Genomic DNA, 14,509 nt, shown 5'->3' with positions numbered 1-14,509 from the left:
ATCTAACAAGTGCGGAGCAGGGTCCAAAATCACTATTCCCACATACTCCGCAACGTCCACCTCCATCGACATCGCCCGGCTCAACACCAAAACGTCAATCCTGGAATAAACCCTATACACATGCGAGAAGAAGGAATACTCCCTCCTGGGTGCCCAAACCTGCACGGATCCATCGTCCCCATCCTCTCCATAAACTCTCCTAGCTCTCGTGCCATTCTCGACCTCCCCATTGACCTACTTACCCTTGGCTCCAAGACACGATTGAAACCCCCGACCAATATCAGCTGGCGAGAGTCCAAGTCCGGGATCATCCCCAGTAGCCTCTTTATGAATCCGGCATCGTCCCAGTTGGGTGCATACACATTCACCAACTGGAGTCCCCACTAGCATCCCACACACTATCACAAACCTCCCTCCTGGGTCCAGCACTTCCCTAGACCTCGTGAACCCCGTTTTCTTGCACAACAATATGGCAACCCCCATTTGACTTCGAGTCAAACCCCAAGTGGAACACTTGCCCCACCCACCCCTTCCTCAACCTCATCTAATTTTTCACCCAGAGATGCGTCCCCTGCAATAACATTATGAGAGCGATTCTCCAATATTGAGGCCAAGTGTTCGCGCCGTCGTGAACGCCGTCGCGAACACTTGGCCTCAATATTGGAGAATCGCCCTCATAATGGGCGCCATGCCAACCCGCGCATGCGCAGTTGGGCCGCGCCATCCTGCGCATGCGCGGGGAACGTCTTACGCACGCCGGCCCCTCACCAACATGGAGCCGGTGTTCTGGGGCCGCATGCGGAAGGAGGTAAGCACGGGGGGGGAGGCCGGCCCGCCGATCGGTGGGCCCCGATCATGGGCCAAACCCTATCGGAGGCCACCCCGGTGAAGGAGCCCCCCTCCCCGCCCCACAGCCCCCCCCCCCCCCAGCGTTCCCGCAGAGTTCACGCCGGCAGCGACCAGGGGTGGACAGCGCTGGCGGGAACCTGTCGTGTCGTAGCGTCCGCTCGGCGCATCCGGGCCGGGGAATCGCTGCTCGCCGGTTCTCCGAGCGGCCCGGTGCGAATCTCGCGCCGCTGTTTTCCGGGGGGTGGGAGAATCGCGCGCGGGGCGGCGTGGCGCAATTCACGCGTCGCCCCAGCGATTCTCCCACCCGGCGTGGGGAGGGGGGGGGGAGAATAGCGCCCTACCTCTGCTCTTAAACTCTTCAAGTGCATGAACCCGACTTGGGACCGTTTTAACAGCCCATTTATCCACTCACAGTCCTGCCTCAGCCTGGCCCATCTCAGAATCATTTCTTTGTCCTGGAACTTCTACATACGCACAATCACCGCCCGCGTGCTGCTCCCCCACTCTTGGCCTCTGCCTCAGGGACCCATGGGCCCGATGCACCTCCAGGGCCTTGTCCAGCACTTTCTCTTCACCCAACCTGACCAGCATCCTTGCAACATATGCCGTTGCACTCGTTCCCTCCACTCCCTCCAGAAGGCCCACAGTCTGCAGATTTTGCCGGCTGGACCTGTTCTCTTGTTCCTCCACCTTTACCTGCAGCATCTTGCACATGTCCCTCAGAATCGCTATCTCCCCTTCCAGACACACAATCTGCTCACTCTGGTCGGACACCACCTTCTCCAAGTCTTGGATCATTGGCCCCTGCACCTCGAGCTCTTCTCCACCCATTCTAAGGACCCGCGAAGAGGTGCCACTATCCCTTCAATCGCTTTTGACCAGTCATTCTGCACTTCCTTACGCTGCTGCCAAAATTTGTCCTTAATGAAGCTCATCAACTGCTCCATTTGCTGCTTTCCAGTCAACGACAACCCTTCCCCCTCTGCTGCACCATGAGTCTCCTCCAACTCTTCAGCCAGGGCTCTCTCTGACTTCTGTCTACTATCTGGGTGAGAACTTATCTCCCTCCACTCTCCACACAACCTTTCTGCTGAAATTCCCCAGAGCTCGGGTATAAGGGGCCAAAACCAACGCCTTCAAGCAGGAGCTGCCCTGTTATCGACTACCCACTCCATGGCCACCACCGGAAGTCAACCCCAGCTTTCTTGTTAACAGCGTTTTTACAGAATTGGGTAACTGACCTGACAATGTAGTACCCAAGAATTAAGACAGTTGTGTAACCGCTGTTTCGTATAAACCATCGCATTTTCTTTTTTCATTCTTTTTCCCTCATTCGCACAAAGTTCTCTGGTTACTTCTTTCCATTGTCTTTGCTGTTGCTCCTTTTTTATTGTGGGCATTGCAAGAACAAGGCCACCCAGCTGGGCTGAGAATAAAGGCCTAACATCATAATATTCTCTGTCATGAGAGAATATGGCAGAGGCAATAGAGGAAATGGTAGGGTAACCTTGGAGAAAACAGCAATCAGAGCTTTGAAAGATAGGATAGCAGAAAGGGCATCAAAAATAAAGAGGGTGGAAAGGCAGAGAAGTCATGAGGCGCTGACACAGGATGTTGCTGCTCGGATAAGATGAACGCATCTTGTTGTCACGGGCTGGATAGAAAAGATGGCCTCTCCATGAAGTTCACACTTTCAATTTTACTTCAAATCGATTTGGTCACTTCTGAGTTCATTATCTAACACAATCAAACATTAACTTGCTTTTCACAATGTCTTAAATAGTAATCCTGTGGCCATACCACTGCTTAATATTGCTTTCTAGAAGTTTCATTTGCCAATAACGATCACAATACTGTCTCAAAAATAAATTATGCCCATTGTTTCTCTTGTCTTTTAACTTGGTATTAAAAATGCCAGCTTTAAAAAAGCATGGTTATAGGTGATGTCTTGGGGTTACTGACATAGAATCAAATGTCTACTATGGGTTGAAACTGTTAAAATTACCAGTGTATTCTTCGCTTCATCAAATACCGCATATGGTAATCCAAGTGCCTTTGTATTTCTAGTTTACAATTTGGGTGGGATTATCGTGCTGACTGTCAACATTAATGCCCATTCTTCAGATGGATTGAGTATAAACAGTCAGCACATTCCTTAGGCCGGCAGTTTCATTTATTTTGTTCTATTGTTGCTGTGAATCTGTAATTTGTGCTTTCATAATTTGTACAAAGTCTGTTGTATTTATTTGTTTCCAGGATAAGATTGCTTATTTTCTTCCTGAGAAGTACTTTCTCTTAAATTGCATGACAAACACTTAATGCTTAACCAAAGTGATTTGTTTGATTAAACCTTTGTAAACTGTTTGCTTACTCCTGATTTTATGTTTTTAAAAATAAATTTAGAGTACCCAATTCTTTTTTTCCAATTAAGGGGCAATTTAGTGCTGCCACTTCACCTACCCTGAACATCTTTTTGGGTTGTGGGGGTGAGACCCACGCAGACACGGGGAGTATGTGCAAACTCCACCCGGACAGTGACCCAGGGCCGGAATCGAACCCAGGTCCTCGGTGCCATGAGGCAGCAGGACTAACCACTGTGCCACCATGTTTTTTTTAATAGAGTTGACAGTGCAGAAGGAGGCCATTCAGCCCATTGAGTCTGCACCGGCCCTTGGAAAGAGCACCGCGCGTAAGCCCACCCCTCCAGACTATCCCTGTCATTCTTTAACCCCACCCAACCTTTTGTTTTGCACACTAAGGGCAATTTATCATGGCCAATCCACCGAACCTGCACATCTTTGGACTGTGGGATAAAGCCGGTGCACCCGGAGGAAACCCACGCAGACACGGGAAGAATGTGCAGACTCCGCACAGACAGTGACCCAAGCCGGGAATCGAACCTGGCACCCTGGAGCTGTGAAGCAACTGTGCTACCGTGCTGCCCCTTTGTGAACAAATCTATTCAATAGATCTGTTATGGAAAGTGTTTGATGTGGCTAATATTTGCATTAATGACGTAATGCCTACTAGACTGTTCAGCACAATGCAGAGCAAGTTTATGATAGATACAAACTTGATGTCCATTGGCATACCGTATGCAGAATGCTAAACATTTCACTTTAAGTTTCTGATGATAGGAATGACAGGCCTGCCAATGGACACTCCCCTTAGCAGTGAGAACAGAAAACATATGGGGAGCAAGTTTAAATGATCCCAGGTTGATTCATGAGTGTCGCTGTCTGAAACTCTGGGCAATCTTATTGTTTAATGATTGACAAAGCTTACAACAAATGTTATTTGTATTCATTAGTGGGATGTGGGCATAACTGGCAAGGCCAACATTTGTTGACCATCTCTAATTGGCCTTGAGAGAGTGATGGCGGGCCACCTTCTTGAGTAGAACTGAGTGGCTGCTCAGCCATTTCAGGGGTCAGTTAAGAATCATCCACATTAAGGGTGGCACGGTGGCGCAGTGGTTAGCACTGCTGCCTCACAGCGCTGAGGATCTGGGTTCAATCCTGGCCCCGGGTCACTGTCTGTGTGGCGTTTGCACATTCTCCCCGGTGCTGCGTGGGTCTCGCCCACACAAACCCAAAGATGTGCAGGATTTAAATTAAAATTCCCTAACTGCCCTAGTGGGATTTGAACTCATGTCTCTGGATCATCAGTCCAGTCCTTTGGTTTACTCGTTCAGTAATGTAACTACTGAACTACTGTACTGGAGCTGTTTAGCACACTGGGCTAAATCGCTGGCTTTGAAAGCAGACCAAGGCAGGCCAGCAGCACGGTTCTATTCCCGTAACAGCCTCCCTGAACAGGCGCCGGAATGTGGCGACTAGGGGCTTTTCACAGTAACTTCATTGAAGCCTACTTGTGACAATAAGCGATTTTCATTTCATTTTCATTTCATAAATTGTGGGAAAGACAGATTGAAGAAGGCCTTTAGTGTGGTCCAATCGCAGATGTAAGTTACTCCACCTCCATTTATTGAATAATCACATTGTTTCCCATTGTCACCACCGACCACAATGTTTCTCCATACCCCACCACCAATGCTGCTTTAGGTTCTAAGAAATCTCTGAAAGAAAGCACTCCACAATCCTAGCCTCTACTTGGCCTCAGTCCTCACACTAATACTTCAATTGCTCGTCCTGTGACGTCAGAACACATTCGAAATTCAGGCGGTAAAGGAGAGAAATTGCAAAACAGAGGATCACAGAATTGTTACAGCACAGAAGGAAGCTATTTGGTGCATTGTCTCTCGGCCTACTCTACAAAGAACATTTCACTTAGTGCCACTCTCCTGCCTCCACCCCATAATCCTGTTCCTCTTCATGTAACAGCCAAATTCCCTTTTGAATTCCGTGATTGAATCTGCCTCCGCCACACTCTCAAGTAGTGCATTCCAGTCCTTAACCACTCACTTTGTGAAAACATTTTTTCTCAGATCAAGTTTGATTCTTTTGCCAATTAGTTTTAATCTGTGACTTCTTTTTCTCCATCCTATCACGAGCGGGAACAGTTTTCTCCCGAACCACTTGGTCCAGATCCCTCATGATTTTGAATACCTCTTTCAAGTCTCCTCTCAGCTTTCTTTCCTCCATGGCAAACAGTCCCAACTTCTCCAACCTATCTTTATCCCCATCCCTGGAACCATTCTCATGAAGTTTTACTCCCTCCAATGCCTTCACACCCTTCCTAAAGGGCTGCACCCAGAACTGGACATAATGGACGCGATTCTCCGCTCCTGCGACTAAGTGCCCACGCCGTCGTGAACACCGTCGAGGTTCACGACGGCGCGAAACCGCCCCGATCCCGACCGATTCAGGGCCCGAAAATGGGCTTGGATCGGGGCTGCGAGAAACTCGGGGGGGGCGGTCGCGAAAGCAGCGTCGTCAGCACGCGCCCAGCATTGGCGGCGCATAAAAGCGGCGCCGCGTCATCCGCCGCGTAACTGCCATCACCCGCGCATGCGCGCCGGCGCCAACCCACGCATGCGTGGTTGCCGTCCTCCACGAGGCCGCCCCGCAAGAAGATGTCGGATGGATCTTGCGGGGCGCAGAGGAAAGGAGGTCCTCCTTCAGAGAGGCCGGCCCGCCGATGAGTGCTACCCCGGTGAAAGAACCCCCCTCACCCCCCCACAGGTCACCCCCCCAGCGTTCCCGTGCTGTTCCCGCTGGCAGCGACCAGGTGTGGATGGCGCCGGCGGGAAGCCTTCGTTTTGGGCAGGCCGCTCGGCCCACCCGGGCCGGAGAATAGCGGGTGTAGAAGAGAATCGCCATTTTGGGTGTCTCGGGCGATTCTCCGGCCTGCGTCGCGCAGAACTCAATGGGGCCGTTCTCGCCGCTTGGGTGAATCGCGGGAGGGCGTCGGACCGGCGTCAAAGAACAAAGAACAAAGAAATGTACAGCACAGGAACAGGCCCTCCGGCCCTCCATGCCCGTGCCGACCATGCTGCCCGACTAAACTACAATCTTCTACACTTCCTGGGTCCGTATCCCTCTATTCCCATCCTATTCATGTATTTGTCAAGATGCCCCTTAAATGTCACTATCGTCCCTGCTTCCACCACCTCCTCCGGTAGTGAGTTCCAGGCACCCACTACCCTCTGTGTAAAAAAACTTGCCTCGTACATCTACTCTAAACCTTGCCCCTCTCACCTTAAACCTATGCCCCCTAGTAATTGACCCCTCTACCCTGGGGAAAAGCCTCTGACTATCCACTCTGTCTATGCCCCTCATAATTTTGTATACCTCTATCAGGTCTCCCCTCAACCTCCTTCGTTCCAGTGAGAACAAACCGAGTTTATTCAACCGCTCCTCATAGCTAATGCCCTCCATACCAGGCAACATTCTGGTAAATCTCTTCTTCACCCCCTCGAAAGCCTCCACATCCTTCTGGTAGTGTGGCGACCAGAATTGAACACTATACTCCAAGTGTGGCCTAACTAAGGTTCTATACAGCTGCAACATGACTTGCCAATTCTTATACTCAATGCCCCGGCCAATGAAGGCAAGCATGCCCTATGCCTTCTTGACTACCTTCTCCACCTGTGTTGCCCCTTTCAATGACCTGTGGACCTGTACTCCTAGATCTCTTTGACTTTCAATACTCTTGAGGGTTCTACCATTCACTGTATATTCCCTACCTGCATTAGACCTTCCAAAATGCATTACCTCACATTTGTCCGGATTAAAATCCATCTGCCATCTCTCCGCCCAAGTCTCCAAACAATCTAAATCCTGCTGTATCCTCCGACAGTCCTCATCGCTATCCGCAATTCCACCAACCTTTGTGTCGTCTGCAAACTTATTAATCAGACCAGTTACATTTTCCTCCAAATCATTTATATATACTACAAACAGCAAAGGTCCCAGCACTGATCCCTGTGCAACACCACTGGTCACAGCCCTCCAATTAGAAAAGCATCCTTCCATTGCTACTCTCTGCCTTCTATGGCCTAGCCAGTTCTGTATCCACCTTGCCAGCTCACCCCTGATCCTATGTGACTTCACCTTTTGTACTAGTCTACCATGAGGGACCTTGTCAAAGGCCTTACTGAAGTCCATATAGACAACATCCACTGCCCTACCTGCATCAATCATCTTAGTGACCTCCTCGAAAAACTCTATCAAGTTAGTGAGACACGACCTTCCCTTCACAAAACCGTGCTGCCTCTCACTAATACGTCCATTTGCTTCCAAATGGGAGTAGATCCTGTCTCGAAGAATTCTCTCCAGTAATTTCCTTACCACTGAAGTAAGGCTCACCGGTCTGTAGTTCCCGGGATTATCCTTGCTACCCTTCTTAAACAGAGGAACAACATTGGCTATTCTCCAGTCCTCCGGGACATCCCCTGAAGACAGCGAGGATCCAAAGATTTCTGTCAAGGCCTCAGCAATTTCCTCTCCAGCCTCCTTCAGTATTCTGGGGTAGATCCCATCAGGCCCTGGGGACTTATCTACCTTAATATTTTTTAAGACACCCAACACCTCGTCTTTTTGGATCTCAATGTGACCCAGGCTATCTACACACCCTTCTCCAGACTCAACATCTACCAATTTCTTCTCTTTGGTGAATACTTTGGTCGCGGGGAATACTTTGGTCTCTTTGGTGAACTCTTTGGTCGCGGGGAAAAATGGCGCGGCAGCCGATTCTCCCAACCGGCGCTCCAACTGAAGCCAAACTAGTGTCTTATATATGTTCAACATAATGTCCATGTTCTAGTAAAGCCGAGGATACTGTGGCCGGGATTCTCCGACCCAGTGCGGGTCGGGGAATCCCCGGGAGGTCGGGGACGCGAGAATTGTGCCCCGACGCCGATTTCCCCATTCTCCGGCGCCGATTCTCGGGTTCCCGCGGGATTCCCGTCGCGCCGGTCGGGGGCCATTGACAGCGGCCCCCCCCGGCGATTCTCCGGGCCCCGATGGGCCGAGTGGCCAACGGGATTGGCCAAGTCCTTCCGGCGTTGGTTACTCAGGTCGCACATGGCGAGACCTGGAAGGTGAGTCTACGGGGACCGTCCTGGAGGGGGGGTGGGTGGTCTGACCCCGGGGGGAGGGGCCTCCACGGTGGTCTGGCCTGCAATCGGGGCCTACCGATCGGCCGGCGGGCTGGTTCCGTGGGGACCTATTTTACTCCGCGCCAGGCCCCTGTAGGGCTCCGCCATGTTGCCCGGGGGCCGGCGCGGAGAAGGGAGCCGTAGCGTGCATGAGTGGAATCACAATTTAACAAAAAAAAGAGTCCCATTTTGGTCGCCAACCATTCAGCCCATGCGCGAACTCGCGAGGGCTGTTCCGCGCTGGCTGGAGCAGCGGCGACCACTCCGGTGCCAACCTAGCCCCCTAGGAAGGGAGGCATTCCCCATTATCGGGGACCGTTGGCGCCGGAGTGGTTGGCACCGCTTTTCACACTGGTGTGGGAATATAGCCCCATTATTGGAGAATCCCACCCTGTGTGTTTTATTAACCACTGTCTCAACCTGCTCTGCCACTTTTAATGACTTCTGCACACGTACACACAGGTCCCTTTGCTCCTGTAACCCCTTTGAGTTTATTTTATATTGTCTCTCCATGCTCTTCCTACCAAAATTAATCACCTCACATTTCTTTGCATTAAACTTAATCTGCCACCTGTCTGCCCATTACATCAACTTGTCTTTTTAAGTTCTATACTGTCCCATTCACGGTTTGCAATGCTTCCAAGTTTCATATCAACTGCAAATTTTGAAACTGTAACTTGTGCACTTAGGTCTAGGTCATTAATATATATCTGGACAAACAGGGTCCCAACCCAGATCCCTGGGGGAACTCCACTATTAACCTTCCTCCAGCTTGAAAAATGTCCATTAACCACTGCTCTCTGTTTCCTGCTACTCAGCCAATTTCGTAACCATGTTACGACTGTTCCTTTTATTCCGTGAGCTACAACTTTGCTCACAAGTCTATTGTGCAGCACTGTATCAAATGCCTTTACGAAGTCCATGTACACACATTAACCCTCCTTTGTCACCATTTCAAAACAGTGTGGCAAGTTAGTTGAACAAAATTTTCCCTCAGGAAATCCATGCTGGCTTTTCTTAATTAATCCATGTGACTATTAATTTTGCCCCGTGTTATTGGGCCCAATCAAACATTCTCGTCGCGCATGAATTGGTGATGCGACAAAGCCATTAAATCTTGCGAGAGGGCTCTAACGGGATCTCACGAGACGTCACGATTTGAATCTCGCCCTCACTGGGTGGGATCCAGATTTGCATATTTAAGTGTGCAGTTAATTCACTTAAACTGTATCCCAAGGCCCGGGATCAAACACCTCAGCATGGCACCATTTATCACTGGCTTTGACAAACGTGGACCAGGCGTTACAGCATTTGAAGGGGTCTCCCAGGTGATCGGAGGCTCCTGGGTGGTTGGGCCCTGGGCAGGGTGGTACCCTGAGATTTCTGATGTCACCCGGGCACCTTGATACTGCCAGACCGGCAGGGGCACTGCCAGAGAGCCAGGCTGGCAGTGCCAAGGTACCTGGGTGCCAGGTTGCCCATGCTAGGGATCGGGCCCTTGGGTTCCCCTATGAGGTGGGGTGAGAGGATGCTTGAGGATCCCCTAAAGTTGGGGCTTTGGGATGTCCGGAGGCTGCAGTGAGGGGTTGAAAGATGTGGACGGTATTTAAAAATGGAAATGAAGGTAACTGCGGTCTTGACGGGGCACTCCCTGCTGAGGCCCTCCAAAACAATGTCCCGTTTAATAGTGGGGTCGATCAAAATGGGACTCTTTTTTTTGTTCAATCGTGCCCAATGTTTCCAGAAGTTTCCCAACCATTGAAGCTAAACTGACTGTCCAGACGTTGCTGAGCTTATCTTTACTGAAGAGGGTGCAAAGTCTGCAATTCTCCAGTCCTCTGGCACCACCCCGGAGTCGAAGGAAGGCTGAAGAATTCTGGCTAGTGCCCCCACAATTTCCACTCTCACTTCCCTCAATATCCGAGGTTGCATCTTATCCACTCCTGGTGCGTTATCAATTTTAAGTGCAGATAACCTATCCAATACCTCCTCCTTATCAATTGTAAATGTTTCTCGTGTCTGAATTACCTCCTCTTTCACCATGGTGTGTGTGGTGAATGTATTCACCATAATGCATGACACTGTAACCATTGTATCCACCTAATGTAACCTTTGACCTGGAAGTGGTGATACGAGCTGCTTCCAGGTACTGTACTGCAACCCCAGTGGGCTCCGCCTCTGGTTCCACCCTCACCGGGGCCATATATAACCTGGCCACCTGCAGGCACTCATCTGCACAACCGACTCTGGCTAGGCAGGTTCACGACTAATAAAGCCTTATGTTCACTCGCTCTCTCGGCCTCTTGGTGAATTGAGGGTATATCAGTGTGGGTAGCATCTTCTTCCTTGGTAAAGACAATGATACAGAGGTTAATAAAACATTTGTTTCTGTTACCTTCCTTTCATTTGTTGTCTTTCAATTCTGTATCCTTTATTTGAGTTTTATTCCCTTTCCCACCTCCAAAAAGGTTTTAAAAACTTTCTATTTTGTTTTTCTATGATTTTATTCAATCTGTCTTGAGTTTCATTTTTGACACATCTCCAGTTCTCACTTATTGGCCGTTTTGTTTCATTTTAAATTTGCATTTGATTCACGCAGGTAGCGAGCTGTTGACAAAGATAAATCTCCCTTTGTGAGAAGTGAGCAAGAAAACTAAAACAGATATAAATGCAGAGGATGATGCAGTCTTAAGTGAATGGTTTGAGCTTTGCTCCCAAGCTGAATACTGAATGCAATTCTTTGAATATTCAGGTCACCGAGCACAGCCTTCCCAAATATTTTAATGTACCACAAACCTTGTGCAGGGATTCATTTGAAGATTTGCAGTTTAAAATGTAAACAATCTGCAGGTATTGTGTAAATATTAAAATAAGATTTATTTTGCATAGTTCCAGGGTAACCACTCATCATCTGAAGGAGAACAATGGCTGACAGTAAAATCTTTGACCAATCTGGTAGGAAGTTTTGAAGTTTATTAGGCTATGTATATATTTCAATGTTGTAAACAATTTGTAGTGCAATAAATTCCAACTGGAATAAGTGAATTTGTAACATATCATGACTGATGTTGAAAAACACTCTATTTATATCTTTGTAAACCATTATTAATGCCATCATTACCAAAGTATGTTCTAATTACCATATTTTGCCTATTAAGCTTCATTTATATGTTCATTATCTGATGATGGATTAATACTAGCAGAGGGAATTCAATAATAAGCAAACCTCCAGCAGTGTTGAAGGAGTGTCATCGTGCTTTCAATACAAATTACACTGTTCCAGCAAAAAAAGATTACAGCATGTGTAGAATCTTTCAGTATTTCTACAACAAAGCCAAAAGCACATATTGAGCTGGATGGAGGTTTTATCTTTATTCTTTTATTTTAACCCAGAAAACTATCCACAAAAAGAGTTTAAGTTTAATGTCTGAGGTGCATTGATGCAACAAAGTTGGTTATATTATTATTGTTTTCAATTCTGACGGTTTTGTTATTTCTGGCAGTCTTTATACTAACATAATTCCTTAAAAAAAAAATTTTTTAGAGTATCCAATTATATATTTTTCCAATTAAGGGGCAATTTAGCGTGGCCAGTCCACCTAACCTGCACATCTTTTGGGTTGTGGGGGGTGAAACCCACGCAGACACGGGGAGAATGTGCAAACTCCACACGGACAGTGACCCAGGGCCGGGATTCGAACTCGGGTCCTCAGCGCTGCCGTCCCAGTGCTGACCACTGCGCCACACGCCGTCCTATACTAACATATTCCTGACATGCAGGGGAAAGAGAACCCAACTTGGAGCACAACCTGGATCGACTGGGTTTCCAGCTTCTGCACCTTGTGCCCAAATTCTGTCTAATCTTCTTTGGTGCACTGACAAATCTGAGGGTGTATCCGGGACATCCTAGGCTACATAGAACATAGAACATTACAGCGCAGTACAGGCTCTTTGGCCCTCGATATTGCGCTGACCTGTGAAACCGATCTAAAGCCCATCTACACTATTCCCTTATCATCCATATGTTTAACCAATGACCATTTAAATGCCCGAAATGTTGGCGAGTCTACTACTGTTGCAGGCAGGGCATTCCATGCCCTTACTACTCTCTGAGTAAAGAACCTACCTCTGACATCTGTCCTATATCTATCTCCCCTCAATTTAAAGCTATGTCCCCTCATGCTAGCCATCACCATCCAAGGAAAAAGGCTCTCACTGTCCACCCTATCTAATCCTCTGATCATCTTGTATGCCTCAATTAAGTCACCTCTTAACCTTCTTTCTAACGAAAACAGCCTTAAGTCCCTCAGCCTTTCCTCATAAGATCTTCCCTCCATACCAGGCAAAATCCTGGTAAATCTCCTCTGCACCCTTTCCAATGCTTCCACATCCTTCCTATAATGCGGCAACCAGAACTGTACGCAATACTCCAAATGCGGCCGCACCAGTGTTTTGTACAGCTGCAACATGACCTCATGGCTCGGAAACTCAATCCCTCTACCAATAAAAGCTAACACACCGTACGCCTTCTTAACAACCCTCTCAACCTGGGATGGGGAAATTAAACCGGGAAAGGATCAATCACCATAATCTGACTTCAAATGGCTTTACGGAAAATATTTTGAAAGCTACATACAATTTCTCTTTAACCTTTTAAGGGCTTCTGCCCCAAGTGCTGCTGCAAAATTGGTTACATTCCTAATTTAATTAGAGTGGGTGACTTTGTTGAAGCTGAATTAATGCAGAACATTCTTTCCCTGGCTAGTTAAGTCACCCTATCACCATGCTTTGGTTGTTTGTGGCTTGAAAGCCCATTCCAGCAGAGTCCAAGGACAGTGAACAGACCTGGAAATTGTAGGCCAGTGATTTTATAAATAAATAGTTTCGAATTTTGCACTAATAGCTAGTATGTGGGTGAGGTCAGCAGGACGGGTTCAATTCCCGTACGGGCTGAGGTTATTCATGAAGGCCCTGCCTTCTCAACCTTGCCCCTCGCCTGAGATGTGGTGACCCTCAGGTTAAATCATCACCTGTCAACTCTCCCCCTCAAAAGGGAAAGCAGCCTATGGTCATCTGGGGCTTTGGTGACTTTACCTTACTATTCAATGAATTATGTTAAATTCTGTGGGAGTTGGATGAGGAAACGGTTGTGTCCCCCCATGATTAACTAACATCCCAGCACACGGATATTGTTGAATGGCTCCTCCATGAGTTACCGGAGAGATGCCTTTAGGGAAGATGAAAACTGAGGATTATTTAAAACATTTTTTTGAAAAATATTTTTATTGGATTTTTTAACATTTTAAACAAAGTTACAGAGTAAGACAAGACCAAGACATGTACAAACACAAATTACAACAACAACTGTAGTTTTGATTATCATCCATAGAGAGGCCGTGCCAGGATGGGTGGAGATAAAGGGGCTGTCCTCTTGGTGCGCTCACCGCTGCGGTTGTTTTTGCCTGTTGCTCTGTGTCCATTCCGATCCCCCCCCCCCCCCCCCCCCCCGCTACCTGCCCCGCATTTCCAGTGGTGTCTTCCCTGCCCCCCCAAATCCTATTCACCTCCCCTCCCCCAACTTTCTGCTCTCCCCCCCCTCTGTCTCCTCCCTGTTTCGAGTTCTGCTCACGTGCCCTGCTCCCCCCGCAACTACTTTATTCGTTGCTGATTACAAACAGCTCTTGGAACAAGTTGGTGAACAGCCTCCACGTTTTGTGGAAGCCTTCCTCCAATCCTCTAATGGCGTATTTTACTTTCTCTAGCTTGAGAAATTCCGCCAGGTCGGACAGCCAACCTGCAGCCTTGGATGGTGCTGCTGATCGGCAGCCGAGCAAGATGCTCCAGTGGGCGATCAGGGAGGCAAAGGTTAGGGTGGCCCCCCTCTCCCCATGAAGAGCCCTGGCTGTTCTGATACCGCAACGAGTGGGCAAGGCTCCACTCTCACTTCCACAACCCTGGACATAGCCTCGAAGAAGGACATCCAGGACCCCCAAGCCTGGGGCAAGACTAGAGCATGTGGATGTGGTTGGCCAGGCCTCCCTGGCACGGGTTGGACTTGTCCTCCACCTCTGGGAAGAACCCGCTGAGTCTCGTCCTGGT

The 14,509-nt window shown here is 48.6% G+C and overlaps 1 protein-coding gene across 5 annotated transcripts in view; it reads left to right on the top strand.

Annotated features, from left to right (window-relative positions):
• c2h7orf57 (chromosome 2 C7orf57 homolog) overlaps positions 1 to 14,509 on the top strand; it is a 256,643-nt gene that overhangs the window by 75,628 nt on the left and 166,506 nt on the right. For all 5 annotated transcript variants that reach the window (XM_072475030.1, XM_072475015.1, XM_072475023.1 and 2 more), the window contains exon 2: positions 11,300 to 11,365. In XM_072475030.1, coding sequence (XP_072331131.1) covers positions 11,335 to 11,365 — 31 coding nt within the window. In that variant the 5' untranslated portion in view covers positions 11,300 to 11,334. The remainder of the gene's footprint in view (positions 1 to 11,299; positions 11,366 to 14,509) is intronic.

The sequence above is a fragment of the Scyliorhinus torazame genome, chromosome 2, assembly GCF_047496885.1.
Source record: "Scyliorhinus torazame isolate Kashiwa2021f chromosome 2, sScyTor2.1, whole genome shotgun sequence".
In the NCBI taxonomy this organism is placed as follows: Eukaryota; Metazoa; Chordata; class Chondrichthyes; order Carcharhiniformes; family Scyliorhinidae; genus Scyliorhinus; species Scyliorhinus torazame.
The sequence above is the reverse complement of the archived record's forward strand: the minus strand, read 5'-3'. Positions and strand labels throughout refer to the sequence as shown.